Below are 19,768 nucleotides of genomic sequence, written 5' to 3' on the forward strand. Positions count from 1 at the left end.
GCTCTAGCACCCCTTTATGCATGCCAGTTAATCCATATCCCTATCTTTTCAAAAGGAAGGCCTTCCTCGAATGAGAGTGGTGCTGTCCGACGGGGCCTAACGACTCTCAAAGATGCAAAACGAGAGCTCTACAAACTTTGAATTAGTAACATACGGTAACCTTTTTATTAAAATTGTCAATAGAAATGACAAATGCTTCCATTAAATGTATACAGCTAATCTTTGCTTTTTGCTTTTTTGTACCAAAAAGTTGTTATCATACTAGATTATTAATGCTTAACATAAATGTAGTGTTTATTCCTGTCTCTAAGTCAGTAGGCAATCAACCATGACACATTGAGTGAGTTTAGCTAAATAATGTCCAAATAATCATCACTTTTTTACTGAGAGCACAGTTAGTTCATTGTCCATTAAGCATAAAAAATATACTGTTTTGACATTTGATTTAGGTCATAATATGGCATTGACGTAGACATTAAAACACAAATTCAGGAATTTTCTAAAAGATTTCAAGTAAAATGAACATATCATGAATGTAAACACATGTAAATGGACTGTTCTTAAAATGTGCTTTTCTAGTCTTAGCGACTAATCAAAGCACTTTTACATAGTACAGGAACCACTCACCATTCACACACTGTGGTCACCTCATCAGATAAACACACATTTACACTTCGATGGCGCAACTAAGGTTCAAGAGACTTCGACATGGGATTGCAGGGATCAAACCACCAACCTTCCGACATATATAAACACAGGGCGGCCTTATTACAGCATTCAGAGAAGTGTGATGAAGGGCCAGGGGTATTTGGGGAAAGAAGACATAGGCCCTAGAGTCATGATGACTAGTCTAAGCTGGGGCATTGTAATGTTGACTGACATAGGACTTGGCAGAATAGGAATGCATAAAGATGGGCTCTGTGGAACACAACATCGGACAGTGAAACATCTACTGATGGAATGCCAGTCTCTTGTTTCTTGGCAAAACAGTTGCACTTAACCCTCTATTGCATGTTGTTGCCATATGGCAACAAAATCTTTTTCTTAGTGTTTTTCACAATAAACCATGTAAAATGCATTGTTTTTTGGTAATTGTGTAAATAGGTCTTTTATTTTGAAGTTGTACTCATTTGATGACTTCACATACCCACAGAGTCCTGTCCCCCCCCCTTTTCCGGACATGTTCCACACTAAAGACCACGCTCCAGGATCAGACAAAATGTAGTTGTTTTTCTCCATTTTAGAAGCATTTCTTTGAAAAATAAAAAATTCAACTGTTATCTGGAATAAGTAAACTTTAATTTTTCATCATTTAAACCAGTTAAAATGTTGTATTTTTTCTGTAAAAGGCTAAAATTTATTTGTTGCCATGTGGCAAGATTATGCAAATATTGACGTGAAATGTATACATTTTGCCTAATGGGCTCAATTGAATTACTATAACTTTAGGCTACTCTTACACTATGTTTGCAATTATTTATAGTATTTTCTAAGAAAAACATAAAATGTATTTATATTTTGTTATTCCAGCCATTTCATGGAATCATGTAATTAATATATTTTCCAAATTATTAATTACACACTAATGTAAATGAATTATAATTATAAATTTAAATAAGGAGTTCCTAAAGAAAGATTATGTATCAGAAATATGTTTTCAGTGACATATAGTTCAGTAATTGTAAGTTTAGTCAGTGTGTTGTGCCACTTACTTTGCCCCTAATCAAGTACATTGTATCCGTGTGTCGTCTTTCAGGTCCATATGACAGACTTATTACAGTGTTATGATTAATAATTATCAAAAACTACAATTAAAACTAAACTAATTTGACTGTAAACACATTGGGCTATACATGTTGACACATATAACTTGAATTTGTTTGGTAATTATTTAAATAAAAGCATGCATTTTTAAAGAAATAATGAATTCTTTGGCACTTTCCACGAATGCGCGTTGTTGCCATATGGCAAAAATTACCAACTACCCCCCTTCAATTTTTTTTTTTTTGCAATTGCAGTATTTAAGCACCCTGGAGTAATAAAAACACATCAAGACATATTTACCATGTTTAAAAAATAATTCATGCAATAGAGGGTTAAACCACGAATGTACCCGCCGTAAAGACTACAGTCAGCGGCCAACTACCTCTTCTTCTTTCTGGTTTATTGGCGGACGGCAAGCCAACTTAAAGGCGCATTACCGCCACCAATTGGACTGGAGTGTGACCGAGAGATAAATGCAGGAACCAATGAATAAATGAATAAATAAATAAAAATAAAACCTAAATCCTCTTTACTGAATCAATTTATCGTAGAATCTTTATAATATAGTGGTATACCTAGCTGTTTCCTCCAAAAGCCCTGACAAAGAAAAGGTGTGGTGGTGTGGTGGTGGGTGTTGTACTCCTCTGCGGTGTGTAAACTCGCAATTACTTGCTCCCGTTGGAGCCTGTTTTTAGGTGTATATGGTTGGAGCCTTGGCATTAGCTGCGTTAAAGTATCTGCGGAAGTAATAGTAAGCAGCAGCGAACTGTCATGCAGATACAGTTTTTTTTCTGTTTTGCACCGTGTTCTCTGTTGTGCCGTGCTTCAATACGTGCGTCATGTCGTCATGAAGTACCCCACACCCCTCTTTCACTCCGGTGTCCGGACCGGACAGACGCCTTGGCCCAGTGATTCAACACATGGCGGCAGGCTAGCCGCCATGAACCAAGAAAGCGACCACCACCAAACACTCACGATGCTTTAAAATAACAGCCTTACTTCATTTCTTTCGAAATTAATATTCTACCTCGTGCCATATTCAGAGCTACCAGCTTGCTGTCGATCCCTGTCAGGGGGAGAGGTGCATTGCAACCCACTTCGGTTTAATATCGCTGTCAAGTGAGTCTCAATATGGGTGTTCTGGGTTTCCAAGAATACATTGAAAAACATTGCCCCAGCGCTGTGGTGCCGGTTGAGCTCCAGAAGCTTGCCCGGGGAAGTATGGTTGGAGGTGGCCGGCAGAGATCAACTCAGAGTCCACTGAGACTGCTAGTGGACGCCGAGAACTGCCTCCACCGGCTCTACGGAGGCTTCTACACCGACTGGGTAAGCGGAGGACAGTGGAACCACATGCTGGTCTACCTGGCTGCACTCTCCAAGGCCTGCTTCAACGGCAACATAAAGCTCATGGTGTGCTTCAATGGCGCCCTGGAGAAAGGCCGTCTTCACGAGTGGGTCAAGCGGCAGGTGAACGAGAGGCAGACCGCCCAGCAGATAATCAGCCACGTCCAGAACAAGGGCACTCCACCGCCCAAAGTCTGGTTCCTTCCTCCCGTGTGCATGGCCCACTGCATCCGACTGGCGCTCCTCAGGTTCCACGTCGGGGTGAGTGAAAACTCGGCCTGGTAATGCCTGTTGAGCCGAGCCACTCTGGACCACCACAGTCGTAAGTTAGCAGGCTCTCTGATTAGCCTGCTAGCTGCCCACCATGTCATCACCGCCAACTTCCCCAATGATAAAAGCCGGTTAAATCGGCATTCAAATACCAGACAATACTTGGGAAGAAAGTCTTAAACATATACATAAACGTTCCAATAATGCCAGACAATGCCTTATACAGTTATATTGATAAGATATTGCACAGGCTTCACTTTTCTAAGGTGAAAACACACTGCATCTACCAAAATATATCGCCAATGTGCGATACATGTCAGACCTCAGAAGCAACCCTCTGTCACAGTGTTGTATCATGCCCCAAAGTAACTCCCTTCTGGACTCCTAACCATAAAAGCCTCTCAGAAATGATCAACACTCCATTAGAACCAGAGCCTTTAAGGGACGTCTGAAACGTTAAGAAAACGTACCAAATTCTAGCAACAATTCCTTTTCTACTGTCATCAACAACAACAACAAAGATGTTAATGTCATGGAAAGGGACCATGGTTCCTACGCAAAATGTGGTTCCAAGACTTGACCAGTACATTACATCTGGGAAGAATAAGATACGTAACACAATACATTAAAACTTGGCAGCCCTTGGTTTCTTACCTGTTTCAATGAGAGCTTTAAAATACATACACACTGTACTATATCTCTTGAGCGAGTTAGATGAGTAGAAGTAGTGGATCAATTGATAGGTAGGGTATGGGGGAATGAGACTGTTGTATGCACTCTTACCTATTTTATTTTTTTAATCCTCATTTCTTTGTTTATTTTTTGGTGTTTAATTCTGTTTTTCCGTACTGAATATTTTATATGTACAGAGTTATAGTTTACTTTAACCCTTGATAAAGTACTGACTTCACCAACTTACAGTTACAACACAATACAAACAATAGTACCATAAGCCAATTGACTGCATATTTCTATTATTATTCATTATTTTAGTACTTTTCTTTTTAAAAGCCCCAAGTTCACTGCTCCTAGCTTGTCAATTCTAAAAATACAACATGCTGATTTTCTAAGAAGGACTCTCTTTGGGCTGGTTAGACAAAACAAGTCATTTGAAAACACCCCCTTTAGCTCTGATGAATTGTGATTGCCACCCTTTACTATTTACTGACATTTTATATACAATCGGCAGATCAATGGAAATTGCAATTAATTTGTTACAGTCCCTAATATTACTACCTATGCAGGAACACTACAAAATACAGACATTCATATAGTTATCTTCAATTAAAAAGCATGCTTCATGTTTTGCATGCAGCATGCTTTGTTCACATCTTTGCACAGATACTACTAGACCTTACTAAGTAGACTGGATAATGGGCCGATGCCTAATCCACAAACAGGTGTCCATCCTCCGTAAATACTAATGTATTTTATTTACTTATATGTTTCTGCAGTTAGTAGTTAACATTCATTGTGTCAGGGCATAAAAGGGATCCCACTTAGTTCCATGCAGTGTGCTATACACATTTGTCTGATGTTGTATCAGGATTTAACCCAACGTTTACAAAATATTATTGTGACGATGCAGTGACATGTGATGTGGTAAATCTTATATATGGTGTTGATATTCCTATAATGCGGTTTACAAGTTCTTTGGTCACATACTGTGATACCTGGTTTGTCTTGAACACTACGTCTATGTAGAGGGTAATATTGAGCCCTAACTCTTTAAAGCCTAATTCTGCTGGCTCCTCCCAAGGTTGTCCAGAGCATCGAGGACCACCACCTGGAAGTGATAGCCTTATGCAGGGAGAACGGCTTCCACGGCCTGGTGGCCTACGACTCTGACTACGCTCTGTGCAACATCCCATACTACTTCAGCGCCCACGCCCTCAAACTGAGCCGCAACGGCAAAAGCCTCACCACCAGCCAGTACCTGATGCATGAAGTGGCTCGGCAGCTCCATCTCAACCCAAATCGATTTGTCATTTTTGCGTCACTTTTAGGTAAGTGTGACACTTCTGGGCAGAATCTAAACGGAGGGGATAGTTTGAATGAGGCTGATGTGCACTTTTGTGTTTTTATAGGAAATCACATACTGCCTGATGAAGACTTGGCTGCCTTTCACTGGAGCTTACTTGGTCCACAGCATCCATTAGCATCTTTAAAGGTACAGATTTAAGTTAGGTTTATGTCTTTTGTAATCCAATCTAATAGAAGTTTGCTGTGAGTTTTGTGTGTGAATGACATTAGATGCTGCGGGGGGTCAACCAAATCATTGTTAGTTTTTTGAAAGTAAAAAAAAAAAATGACATATTATTAGCCCATGTACATATGTGGGACAAAAACGCAAATGCTAGGCTTATGGCCTAAAGGTAAGGTCGCCATCCACAGATCCACTTCATCCTCAATATTCACTGGGCCACATTTATTAACATTAAAACAGTATTTATAAAATCATTGAAATAGCTTAGTATTCTATGCATAAAAATGTATGAATAAAGGCTTTAGGCCTACCTACAGGTTATTGTAGGCCGAGTTTAATATGCAACTTCATTTTATACAACATATATAGTAGGGGGTCCCCGCTCCGTCTCTCTCTCAGTTCAGGGGTTTAAAAAAGGTTCAAAATCTGAACTACGGGTCTAGTGTATAAGTAGTCTGTTGTGTATACACTGTGAGGTGAATTGTGAAGAGGCCCCTTACTATATGTTACACAGCAGAACAGCATGCTGGGTACAGTTCTCTCTCTGTTGCTCGCTCCACTGCATGCAAGAAAGGATGAAAACAGTGAGAACAGAGATGTTGCGTTGTAGCGCGCTAAACATCGCAACATAAAACTATGTCTGTTGTATTGTTCTGGACCCGAGGAAGTGCAGCCAAAGGCCAATCCCTTGCCCGTTTTCAATGGCCACTGATCTTGTGCGGTTTAAAGCAGCGTTGTTAACATGTGATAATTGCTGGCTGAGAATTCTAACAAAACTACTAGTCGGACAACCATTCAATCTGAAACTGTTGAGGGGAAATGTGCCTCCTATTATGTGGATGTACGATCACTGTTGATGATAAATGTAGTTGTTTGAATCAATTACTTCCTCAGTGCTTGCTGTATTGACTGAGAAAACTGAGTTGCCTTGCTTGTGGAGCCTTGCCTTCATGAGAAAAAAAAAACAGAAATCACAATGTACGATTTTTCAAACTTTTGATTTGTATGATACAGCTGCAAATAAGTATTTTAACACCTGAGAAAATCAATGTTAATATTTGGGACAGTAGCCTTTGTTTGCAATTACAGAGGTCAAACGTTTTCCTGTAGTTTTTCACCAGGTTTGCAAACACTCCAGAAGGGATTTTGGCCCACTCCTCCTCACAGATTTTCTCTAGATCAGTCAGGTTTCTGGGCTGTTGCTGAGAAACGCGGAGTTTGAGCTCCCTCCAAAGATTCTCTATTGGGTTTAGGTCTGGAGACTCGCTGGGACACGCCAGAACCTTTACATGCTTCTTACAGAGCCACTCCTTGGTTATCCTGGCTGTGTGCTTCGGGTCATTGTCATGTTGGAAGACCCAGCCTCGACCCATCTTCAATGCTCTAACTAAGGGAAGGAGGTTGTTCCCCAAAACAGTTGCAGTTGCCCTGTCCCGTGTGCAGAAAAACACCCCCAAAGCATGATGCTACCACCCCCATGCTTCACAGTAGGGATGGTGTTCTTGGGTCGTACTCATCATTCTACTTCCTCCACACACGGTTAGTGGAATTATGACCAAAAAGTTCTATTTAGGTCTCATCTGACCACATGACTTTCTCCCATGACTCCTCTGGATCATCCAAATGGTCATTGGCAAACTTAAGACGGGCCTTGACATGTGCTGGTTTAAGCAAGAGAACCTTCCGTGCCATGCATGGTTTCAAACCATGACCTCTTAACGTATTACCAACAGTAACCTTGGAAACGGTGGTCCCAGCTCTTTTCAGGTCATTGACCAGCTCCTCCTGTGTAGTTCTGGGCGGATTTCTCTTCTTTCCTAGGATCATTGAGACCCCACGAGGTGAGATCTTGCATGGAGCCCCAGTCCGAGGGAGATTGACAGTCATGTTTAGCTTCTTCCATTTTCTAATGATTGCTCCAAAAGTGGACCATTTTTCACCAAACTGCTTGGCAATTTCACTGTTGCCCTTTCCAGCCTTGTGGAGGTGTACAATTTTGTCTCTAGTGTCTTTGGTCTTGGCCATGTTAGTAGTTGGATTCTTACTGATTGTTTGGGGTGGACAGGTGTCTTTATGCAGCTAACAACCTCAAACATGTGGATCTAATTTAGGATAATAAATGGAGTGGAGGTGGACATTTTGAAGGCACACTAACAGGTCTTTGAGGGTCAGAATTGTAGCTGATAGACAGATGTTCAAATGCTTATTTGCAGGCGTTTCATACAAATAAATAGTTAAAAAATAATGCATTGTGATTTCTGGATTGTTTTTTAGATTATGTCTCTCACAGTGGACATGCACCTACGATGACAATTTCAGACCCCTCCATGATTTCTAAGTGGGAGAACATGCAAAATAGCAGGGTGTTCAAATACTTATTTTCCTCATTGTATACCTATACTTATTTTGTGTCTGTGTAAGAGATGCTTTTAAAGTGTGATCCATGATTTGTGTTATATATTTTTAAGTTGTTTTTTTCTTTGATTTAACTCATGTAAAGTGTCCGAGTTCCTTAAAGTGCTCTATCAATATAATTTATTATTATTATCATGTGTTCGGAACAGGGTGTTGCTGGACACCCTTATTTAAAGAGTCATACTGTAAATCTGATTGTTTGTGTGTTGTCAGGTGCGTGCCCACCAGCTTGTGCTCCCACCCTGTGATGTCGTAATCAAGGCTGTGGCCGACTACGTCTGCAACATCCCAGACATCGCCGACCTGGAGGCTGTTGCCAAGGACATCTTCAAGCACTCACAGGTATGAAAACTGAAGAATTTGTATTTTCGTATTTTTATCACCATAGTGATATGGACATGACAGACAGATAGACACATACACACACACGCACACATACGTGCGCGCACACACACACTCCAGAATCAGAGAGTCCAAAGACAGAGATGTTTTCTTCTTCTGTGGTATGATCTGAGTGCTCTGTGTGTATTCATCCTATTTGATGTTTTTCTTTTAGACATGCACTGATGACAAGGAAATCCTCTTCAAGAAGGCAGTGGAGTACTACTCAGTGGCCAGCCAGCCCTATCATTTCCCACGACAGTCAGGTGGGTCTGCGCCTCAGGATCTGTCTGTTGCTTTGGTCTTCATTGTCACATGTCTATTTAAAAAGGCGTTTTTGAGCCCTACTCACACAGGACTAGTACTACCTGGGGACTTGTAGTCATTTGTATAAAATTGCAAGAGCATGTGATCTTAATCCTGTGTGAATCTGCCATGTCTGTAATTTGCGTTGAAAGAATTCCACCGCAATATTTTGCCAAACGCAGAGATGTGTGATAACATTAGTGCCGTGTGAATTGGCATCTCTGTGATTTGGGGTCGTATTGGCTGCAGTAGCTATTAAAAATGAAGGTGTTGACAGAGCCATAGTCATATGTGGGGGATAATGTCAGTAAGATAATATACTTTCATATACAAAGAGTAGATCCAACCAGACAATCTGATTGGTCAACTATACATTTAGAGCCATAGATATAGAACGTGCTTAAATCAGCATGACGGCACAACCAGAGACATTAGAGCACATCTGGTGCATCACTTAAATATCACTCCGCCATTTCTCTGTCACCATTATGGAGTTAAATTAAAAACATTTGTAGTCATGTTAGTCATGCAGGAACCACAGTGGAACACACAGCAGCTCTCCAAGCAGTATAGAATGTGATTGATCGGATTAGACGACTGATTTGTTCCAACGCTGTGACTAGTGGAGCAGATAAGTGCAATTTTTTAGGGTAATCGTTCACATGTGGATACAAGCACCAAAATTGGTACAATTACTCAATGGGTTGTGATCTTTCAAAAAAGCACGTTAGCCATCGCAAAAAACTTCATGTGAGCTGCGGCGGCCATTTTATTTTCCGTCATAGCCCAAATTATGTATATTTGCATGATATCTCCTGAAGAAAACATTCAACTGCATAAATGATGATGTCTACCCCTATGTTTTGATGGTCAATGATTACAATAATACCACACACAACATAAATGAAGGCCTCTAGACAGCTGTGGTGGTCATTTTGGATTGAAGTTAACCTTGACGGGATTATCATGGACGTACAGGAGCTAGCTAAATCTGTCACTGGAAAAAGTCATTATTTTCAGCAGATTCAGATTCAACAAGATTGAGCTAGCAAAGCAGTTTGGTGTTTATAAATGAGGTAGTAACTCAGTTTTGGAAGTCCCACCATTGCTACAAAGCAAACGTTGGCTTAAATTAGCTGCTGACTAAACATGGAGGGACCCAAAATCCTCTCTGTTGCTTTTTACTTTGAGAGCAAATTGCTCCACACTATGGATACATTGTGATTATAACTTTTATTAAGCTGGAAACCGTTGTTGTGTAAGCAGAATATTGAAAGGGTTTAGTTGTGCCGACAACAACGTTAAATCCAACCCTCTCTTGTGATCTTGCTTAATTAATCCAACACTGGACAAATTCCTTTGTAACAGCAGCTCAATAGAAACATTATAGTACAGTACGTCAGATAAACACAAATTATATATATATACAGTATATAAACAGATAAAGGAAAAAATATACAAAGAGTCTTATAAGAAATAGAAGAAATAGAATTAGTTATAGTAATAATACAAAGTATTTACACTATTCACACCCTTATATAAACAGACTGTAACAGACACAGACATACAAATGAGTACGGTGTGGATGAATAATGGCATATTGCACAGTTGGATGAGACTCAGAGTAAGTAGTACATGTTGCATTGAAGAGTCTGACTGCTGCTGCAGTGAGGGACCTGCGGCAGCACTGAGGGTGCAGCAATCTGCTGCTGAAGGAGCTGCTCCGAGAGCTCACAGTCTCATTGTAGGGGCTGAGAGGTGTTGCCCATGATTGATGCCAGCCTGGCTAACGTCCTCCTCTCCCCCTGATCCTAAATCACATGAGGTCCCCTGTTAATAGTCCCGTGTGAATTGGGCTTTACACGTCAAACACCGGTGCTAATTTATTTCAATTTTAATTGTGGCTGCCCTGTTTGTGCACAAGTGGCCTTGTTAACCTTCTAAGCAACAACTGTGAAAATGTATCATGAGACAGAAATGTGTGTATATCACAATTTCAGTCAAACAGGAGATTTAGAACCACAGGTGTATACGTAGCTATACGCAGACTGATGATAATCAGAATGTTGTGTTGAAGTGCTTTGAAAGCTTGAGTCTAGCTTCAAATGTTCAAAGAGAATCATGCTCCTCTGAAGACCTTAAAGGTGCCCTGCCACAAGTATTTTATTACTTTGTGGCAATGTCAAGCCATTCTAGCATGGAATGAAAAGCCTGCAAGAAGACTCTGCTCCAATTGTGCCAGTTCTCATTAAAGGGATATTTCACCGCTGGAAAGATGAATGTGTATAAAATTGTGTTACACATTTAAAATATATTAAAATTACATTATATAAAAACGACATATGGAAGAGGCTACATTTAGTGCACACACATTATAGGCTCTGTAAAGTTCAGCTAATGCATTGGTAGCATGGATGTAACACAGCCGTGAATTGGTGTGGAATGTAGAATGGTCTGCATTTAACAGTCACAAACTTCACCAGTGGTTAGCAGTAGTTGGACACAAGCACCCCATTTCTGCACCAGTCCGTGTCCGTGGTAACACAGCCCACCTCCACGAGTCTTACCCGAGAGAGCAGCATCTGCTCTGAAAGTTAGCAGGCCTGGTAGCTGGATAGTGTGGTACACTGTTGTTCAGCCAGGTTTCCACTAAAACACAGCAGTCTCTGAACTTGCGTTGGGAGTTTTGTTGAAGTTGGATGTAGTCCAATTTGTTGTTTAATGATCAGACACTTGCAAGCAGGATGGACGGGACAGGAGGCTGGCTAGCGTTTGCTTTCCACCTTCACTCACTCAACTTCACTCGGTCTGCATTTCCGCTTCCACTCACACAGCCGTCAATGTCCCCTTACCCGGCTAGTGGCATCAAGCGAAACCGCTGACTGAGGTGCTGGTCTCTGTAGCAGGCAAAGCGTGTCGAGTATTCCGTCTGTAATAAAGCTTCCTGCATATTGATATTTTCTGATCTGTAACTATGTATCCTGGGGACAGGGACAACGGCGGTCTTCTGTGTCATCAGTGAGAGGTTGTAAAGGTCTGTTATGACCACTGCCAGTTGATCTGCACGCAGCTTAAGAGCTGGGCCAGGGAGGCCATCAGGCCCAAGTGCCCTTTGTGGGGCCATCTGTGCTTCCTCAACCAGGGACTTGATCTCAGAGCATGCACAGAAGTTGTCCAGCTCATCTTGGAGTAGGGCTGGGTATCTAATTCAGTGCTTTCAAAGCACCAACCAAACTGCCTCTTAAGTATAGAAAAATGCCTTGTCATTCAATGCCCAATTTCAATTCCTAAAGAGTAAATCTCATCACTATCAGTGAGCCAATAAGAATGCCTCTACCAAGATGTAAGAATGTCTGTGATGGGATGTCTTAACGTTACACGCCGTAGAGAAATGCAGGAAAATCTCTGCATTACGCACAGAGACTGCTTACGTTGTAGGAGCTGGAAAATACATAACAATTGTGCAGTGTAAGCCTTTTGTCCTGTTTGATTAATCCAGCTTTGTGCAGCAGGTCAAGTCTCTATGCTGAAATGGTTTGTGTTTGTTTTACAGTAAGACCAACACCAATGGGAGTGGGTTCTGCAGTGCCGTTTCCAAAAGCGCTCCATATTCCACAGGTGCTGCCTGTAAAACAGGAGGTAAGACTGGAACGCTTGCAGTGAAGTGTTTGAGCTTCATGAGAATGACTCATCACTGTGTTCAGGTCCAGCTCTCATACCCCGGGCCTCTGGTGGAGTGCGGCCTGGAGAAGAGCAGCTTCAGCAACATTCCTAATGAGGCAGAGCACACGCCGCTGTATGAGAGGTCCTCTTCCATCAACCCCGAACACACACAGGCTGCTCTCTGCAACGCTGAGGATGAAGAGAACTCTGGCACAACTTCCAAGTGAGTTCAGCACTAAACTCTCTGCTACTGTCTCCATTCATGTCAAAGATGTTATAGATCATCAGTCTGTCACATTCATCGTCCTGCTGGTAGTCAGATCACCATCATTTCATTTGGAGCTGAAGGTCTCTTTAAAGTGGCTATATGATCAATCTCTGCTGATTCTATCGGCCGCTAGTGTTTTTACCACACCTGCTGTAGTAAAGCTCTTCTCTTTACGGTGCTGTATTGCCCACTGTAGATTACCAAGTTAGGGTTACCGGGAGGTCATATAGTGACTTTTTAGGCCATATATTGTTACCCTACTTTGGATGTGTTGTGAGATAAACCAGGTATCGCTTTCATCGGGTCACGCGCCAAAGCATTAGGAGATTGTTATAGCACCCAACAAAGTAATAACTTGGATTAATACAGCGCATTTCATGAAACCCACGGATGCTTTACAAAAGTACAGGGGGACAAAAAGAAAAAAGTATGCCAACATGGACTGAAAAGAAAAGAAAAAAACTAAATGGAAGGGGGACATCATTTAATGTGGGCTACTGTTAAACAACCACATGCAATCTAAAGCTATATTATGAATGAAATAGAAATATTACATATCTGAAGGTCAGTTCGGGACGTTTTTACTTTACAATCTCGTAATTGTCTCCATGTGTTGAAAGCCCCGCTGAGTGTGACTCAAGTCATCTCCTATTGTCTGTTACTTTCCCTTTTATCTTTTAGTTGTTCTTCGTTTCATTCCCTTCTTTCCTGTGATGGCCCTGCCCCAGTCTCACCCATAACTAAAGCTTGTAAAACAAAATGAAATACATGCCGCAGATCTGCTGCTACCTTTTATCTGGCTGGATACTAACACAGGCTTTCTGGTGTAGCAGAGAAATCTGTGACCCGTCAGAATGTGTAACTGTAGCGCCGTCTACCTGACAAAAATCATTCTGTGACTGCGCGGGAAATATCCGATCCATGCAAAGGCATTACAGGTCATTGATAATGAAAAATGGAAACATTTCAGATACATTTAAAAGCTACATATAGTTACTTTAATGTCACAATAATAATTGGATGTGTTTTGTGCTGCTGTCCGTCTTTGTCTTTTTGGACTGGACTAGTCGTTTTCCTGTATGAACACATCACGTTGTGTTGTATTTATGGCACATTGCCAGCCAGAGATGATCACTGGTTTTACCTGGGTGTAATATTATTATGATTACTTGTATCTGCATTTCTGTTTGTCTAGTCATGTGAGTGAGCATCAGGGAGGATCATGGGAGAAAAACGTACATACTCCACATTCTGAAAACACACCAGTGGAAGACCTAGGGGACCAAACAAAAGTGAGTCAGACATCAGGAGCACTGATCAGAAATGTCAGCAGGTAGGTAAAGTTTGGGTCTTGTGTCCCGTCTGTCCTCAGGCTGAGCTGTGTGGGAGCATCCCTTGCCTGCTCTCTATGCCCACCAGGAAGCACATGGACATCACTATCCCACCGCTGCCCACCGTGGCCCCCGAGGTCCTGCGGGTGGCCGAGCACAGACACAAGAAGGGCCTAATGTACCCGTACATCTACCATGCTCTCACCAAGGTATGGTGGGGGGTTGCTCATTTCCATATTCTGATCCTTTTTGACAGTCACAACCTTTTTATTATCTGTGTTCATGTCCGGTCATAGTAATGCTCGGCATTCACGGACATCTTATTTGTGAGTGGAGTTGAGGCCTAGCGCAACATTTAGGGAAAACTGTGTCTTTGCAGGGCGAGATAAAGCTGTCTGTCACCATTGAAGATGAAGCCAACAAAGAGCTGCCTGCAGCAGTGCAACTGTTTCGGCCAATCCGACAATACGTTTACGGCGTGCTCTTCAGCCTGTCAGATGCCAGGAAGAAGGCTGAGAGACTCGCCATGAGGAAGAACTGCCTCCCTGAACGTGAGTCCTGTGGTCAGAAAACTCTTTTGTAGCGCTGTATCGCATCCTGTCCTGAGGTCTCTGGGCCCGACTGATTATTGGTCCTGCTTTAGGTCTATCAACTTTTCTTAACTTAGAAAATCAGTTCAATATAACGGGGGCCTTGAAAATTGTAGGCCTTAAAAAGTCCTAAATTTGCTGAAGTATTGTGTCCTAGCTCTTAATTAAATAATTTTAAACAGGTCTTAATTTTTGTACGTCCATGTAACTCTACCTCTAATGCCGATTTGTTTACATTCTGTGGTGTTGTAGCTCTTTCTTTGGCTAGTGCAAATATAATTTGCTGTATTACAACAATGAGACCAACATGTAAGTTATGTGGCGGCCAATCAGTTTTTGTGTTATTGGTGCAAGTCTTTGTCGGATTGTACAACTTCTTAAATTACTCTCAAGTTTCATTCATAAAGGTTTTAAATCTGTTTTAAAAAGTCTCCCATTTGTCTTGGTGAAACTTGTAGAACCCCTGAAATAAGCAAGTAAGGTAGTTTTAGGGAGAAATGGGATTACTGACCTTCTCCATGTGTGTTCCTACAGTACATGTAAACACACCCAGCAGGAAGAACACGGCAAGTCTGGTCTGGCTCTCGTACAGAAATCACGTGCTTGTTGGTTCATTCAGTATTATTATGGACGGCAGAGATATGCAGTATCTACTGTAAGACATTACAGACATTACATTTCCCCACAGTGCTATAAGCAGCATATTTATGTATGTAAATAGGGCTGGCTTAGAAAAAAAAAAAAGAAGAGATTTTCCAATCAAAATCAACCTTCATTGAACGATCCATGATTGATTCATAAAATCTTGAAATCAATCTTTTAATCCCTAGAGAGATCTTGGTCAACATTACTCTCTTTAAGACGACCCTCTCTGAAAGCTAAGGGGGAGACATTCAGTTCATATATCTCATCCTGGATGTTGATGGGTGCGCCGTCTGCCCATCCTCTGAGGTCCGCACACCTTGGTGTAATCCTGGACTCTACTCTCTTTCCATACTCACATCAACTCCATCACTAAGAAGGCCTTTTTTCATCTCATAAACATCTCCAGACTCCAGCCATCACTCTCTGACTCCGTGGCCGAAAACCTTCGTTCATGCTTTCATAACCTCCATAAATACATTTGGACTACTGCAATGCAGTCCTGTCTGGCGTCCCCTGCAAAACCTAGGCAGGCTCCAGTATGTCCAAAACTCTGCCACCAGGGTCCTCACCCACGCCCAGACCTGAAATCACCCCAACCCTCATCCACCCCCATTGGCTCCCAATTAAGTCTCTCTTCATGAATCATGAATCATCATGAATTTCTTGTGAAATTATTTTCCATTTCATTTTATGTTCAACTTATTGACATTGTTGCAGCTCTCATGTTATGCATTTCAAATGTTACCTCGGTTTAATACTACGAACACTGAGCTTGCAGCTGAGAGTATTTCTTCTTTCTAAACGTTAATTGGAGGAGGCTTTTAGTCCGAGGTTAACAGATCCTGGGACGCTTGACCCAAACCCTGATCTCTTTTGAATGTTGTCCCCCAGATACACATGTCATGGTCAAAGAGTGGGCCGCCTACAAAGGCAAGACTCCCCACACTCCAGAGCTGGTGGAGGCTTTGCCCTTCAGGGAGTGGACCTGTCCCAACCTGAAGAAGCTGTGGCTGGGGAAGGCCGTGGAGGACAAGAACCGCAGGATGAGAGCCTTCCTGGCCTGCATGCGCTCGGACACTCCAGCCATGCTTGACCCTGGCAGTGTCCCTACACCCCTCCTGGTCCTTTGCTGTGTGCTGCGGTGAGTACTGCTCCCTGTTTAGACCACACGTTTACTGGGAAGTCAATTGGAAAGGGAGTGAGGATATTTTCTGCAGACCGTTTTGGTATGTGTAACACTTTTGACCTTCTGTGTTTTGCTTCAGGTTTATGTTACATTGGCCAGGAGTAAGAATTTTGCGTCGTAATGAACTTGACGCTTTCCTAGCCCAAGCACTTTCTCCTAAACTTTATGAGCCTGACCAGCTGCAGGAACTGAAGGTGATTTTGTAGTGTTTGTTATACGAGGAGTGTCTGAGAACCACACACAGGGCATCCATGTCCAGGCCGCAATCTGCCATCCTGTCAGTTGCTCACTTGGTCTGTACGTATCTAACGGCTCTAAATGCTGCTTTGATTGAATCCTGTTAGAGTTTGTTGTTCTGTAGACACTCCTCTTATTCTGCAGTCTCAACAACATGCTCGTACAAAGAGCATGCTGTTTCTAAAGCCGTAGCTTTTGCACTAAAAGATGTATTTTTGTCGAGCTTTGAGTTATCTGAGGGGCTCTCCTGTCATGTGTAGATGGTTTTGATCAACCCCATCTCAGACCGAGCTCTGTTCTCATTTGGCCTTTGTTAATGTAAACCATCAACACCAGCTGTACGCTAGGGTCCTTGTGGTCTGTCTGTGTGTGTCTCTGTCTGCTCTTTGCCGTACCACAACATCCAGGTTGTGTCTGCTGGCTCTTTGTTTTGGCTGGATTAGGTTGTGTACTGCTGTATTTTGGCAGCTGGGAGTAAATGGGCTGCTTTCGCTTGCTCTGTGCTTTGCTTTGCACTGCCTTAATCTGAATGCTCAGTGGGGCTGTGGAGGGACATACTAGGGCTGCACAATATGAGAAAAATATGCGACAACGATGTTAAATATTGCAATGTCTGTCATAAAAAATCAAGATTCTGCTAAAATACAAAAGACAGCTTGTTGAATTTAAATCAAATAACATTCTTTTATTGAACAAATTGAACATTGAAATGAATATAAAGGCAGAAATAAAAAGAATGACAGTTACATTTTAAAGTGCAGTTTTCTGCAGATATTTACTTTCAGCTAACACAACAAATCTTGGGGTCTCTTTCCTGATGTGTTTATTGCGGCAGTTGCTAAAAAACCCGATTATGTGCAGCCCTAGAACATACTCTCCTTTTTTCTTTTCTTATCCGGACATTTTCGAAGTCTGGGTGTTTCTTTCCACAGATGGACAACCTGGACCCTCGCGGAGTCCAGTTGGCTGCTCTGTTTATGAGCGGCGTGGACATGGCTCTGTTTGCCAACGACGCGTGTGGGCAGCCAATCCCCTGGGAGCACTGCTGTCCCTGGATGTACTTTGACGGAAAGCTGCTTCAGAGTAAACTCATCAGGGCCAACAGGGAGAAGGCCCGGCTTATTGACCTCTGTGATGGTCAGGTAGCTCAGTCCACACCACCCACAAGTCCACAAAACACACTGCTACTACTAAGACCTTAGTGTGATTTAAAGCTTTAGAGCATAACTTTTTTGATATTAATAAACGTCTGTTACATCCAAGCCATTGTCAAATGAGTTGATACAAATGTAATTAAGAATATCAGCTCCACACAACTCTCTCTGGATCTCTTAGTATGAATATGTTCAGAAGATTGTGGCGTCCAACACATTTCCACTGAGGGTTTGGACAGGAAGTTAGATAACTCTGAGTTTTTCTTGGTGCTGAAAGCATAAATGCAATAGTATGAAGGTAAATATGGTGCAAAAGTGAGAGCGCGTAGATGCGATGTGCGCACTTGTAGAATATGACTTGAGAGCTTGTAAAAAAAAATCTTAAATCGTAGATGGGATGGGAGCACTTGTAGAATAGGATTTGAGAGCTTTTTTTTTTTTTCACTTGTGTCACTTTTTCAGTACAACTACAACTCAGTGATTACAACCTCTTGAATCTGTCGCTGCAGTGTGCTCTCCAGCATCGCACAGCGACGAGTCTGCGCCCTCGAGTTTTGCAATACTTCTTGCGATACATTTAGTGCAAAACTAATTTGTACCTGTGGACTTAGTCTGTGGAGCTCCACTGAGTTCCATCCGCGTAGTTGAAGTTCCGTCCACAGAGGCAGAGGTGCCGCAGGGTGCTAGCTAACGTTCTGGATTAACACAGAAGACAGCAGAGCGGGGTAAGGAGGATCTTTGTGTGCAGCTCTACAATACCATTTTACCCATTTCAGAAATAACAGAAAATCCATATGTTGATATTGATATTCTGGCTTATTCTGGTTATTTTATTACCAAGAAAAATGAAAAAATTTATAAACAGCTTTTTGAAGGTAAGGATGATAAAGCTGGTGACGCTGAGCAAAGTTATCTTAATTCCACTCTAAAACAAAATCAAGATTACAGGATGACCAAAGGGCGTTAGTTCAGTCAAGCCATAAGGTTCATGTTACAGTTTTAGTTTACACACAGACATATTTAACACTGCAATATGTCATTTACTCTATTCATTTAGTCCTTCCTAAATAAAAGTGTCAAAGGTTTACAGTATATGTGGTTAATCTATTATTAATATGTAACAACATTGTAAAGATAACGCTTCTGAAATTTGAGGATGTACTGCTTCTCTCTTTTTGTTGTTAAATATTATCACAACAGTCGTACTTGCATTAACAAGCATACTACAGTATCAATTATACTACAGTATCAATCATACTAGTACTACATACTGGGCGGCTGTGGCTCAGTGGTAGAGCGGTTGCCTGCCAATCGGAAGGTTGGTGTTTCGATCCCCGCCCCCTGCAGTCATTGTCGCAGTGTCCTTGGGCAAGACACTGAACCCTGAGTTGCCCCCGGTGCGCATCGGAGTGTGAATGTGTGTGAATGTTTATCTGATGAGCGGGTGACACCTTGTACGGCAGCCCTGGCCACAGTGTATGAATGTGTGTGAATGGTGAATTTTTCCTGTAGTTGATAAGACTGGAAAAGTACATTCCTTCACATTTACATTTACTACAGTATCAATCATACTACAGTATCAGTCATACTGCATTATTAATGTCATATTACAGTGTCAATCATACTACAGTATCAATCATACTGGATTATCAACCATACTACAGTATCAACCATACTACAGTACATTCAGAGGTGTTTATGTGTGTTGATGAACATAGTGATGTGTGTGTCACACTAGTCTCTCTCTGTTCAGGCTGAGCTGGTGGCCAAGGTGGAGGTGATGCGTCGGAGCATCCTGGAAGGTCTCAACTTCCCTCGGCCGCCCCTTCCTCCTCCGTTTCCCCCCGCTCCACCCCCTCATGGGATGCCTTTCTACCCCCTGACTGGCTCGTACTACCCCCCACCCCCTATGATGCCTCCTGGGCGAGGCAGAGGGATGCCTGGTGAGTAAAGTCACCAACGGTTCCAACAATTCCTAAATTTTCCATTCGGCTTCCTCCTCAGCGCT

At 42.1% G+C, this 19,768-nt stretch overlaps 1 protein-coding gene across 1 annotated transcript in view; it reads left to right on the forward strand.

Annotated features, from left to right (window-relative positions):
- Window positions 1-2,632: 2,632 nt before the first annotated feature.
- The window catches only part of LOC117943175 (constitutive coactivator of PPAR-gamma-like protein 1 homolog), a 28,222-nt gene continuing 11,086 nt past the window's right edge, over window positions 2,633-19,768 (forward strand). The window contains exons 1-14 of the mRNA XM_034869155.1: window positions 2,633-3,369; window positions 5,138-5,384; window positions 5,466-5,548; window positions 8,213-8,341; window positions 8,556-8,646; window positions 12,240-12,325; window positions 12,391-12,572; window positions 13,813-13,909; window positions 13,990-14,157; window positions 14,328-14,499; window positions 16,075-16,324; window positions 16,449-16,563; window positions 17,539-17,748; window positions 19,514-19,703. Coding sequence (XP_034725046.1) covers window positions 2,896-3,369; window positions 5,138-5,384; window positions 5,466-5,548; window positions 8,213-8,341; window positions 8,556-8,646; window positions 12,240-12,325; window positions 12,391-12,572; window positions 13,813-13,909; window positions 13,990-14,157; window positions 14,328-14,499; window positions 16,075-16,324; window positions 16,449-16,563; window positions 17,539-17,748; window positions 19,514-19,703 — 2,494 coding nt within the window. The 5' untranslated portion in view covers window positions 2,633-2,895. The remainder of the gene's footprint in view (window positions 3,370-5,137; window positions 5,385-5,465; window positions 5,549-8,212; window positions 8,342-8,555; window positions 8,647-12,239; window positions 12,326-12,390; window positions 12,573-13,812; window positions 13,910-13,989; window positions 14,158-14,327; window positions 14,500-16,074; window positions 16,325-16,448; window positions 16,564-17,538; window positions 17,749-19,513; window positions 19,704-19,768) is intronic.

Source organism: Etheostoma cragini, chromosome 4 (assembly GCF_013103735.1).
Source record: "Etheostoma cragini isolate CJK2018 chromosome 4, CSU_Ecrag_1.0, whole genome shotgun sequence".
In the NCBI taxonomy this organism is placed as follows: domain Eukaryota; kingdom Metazoa; phylum Chordata; class Actinopteri; order Perciformes; family Percidae; genus Etheostoma; species Etheostoma cragini.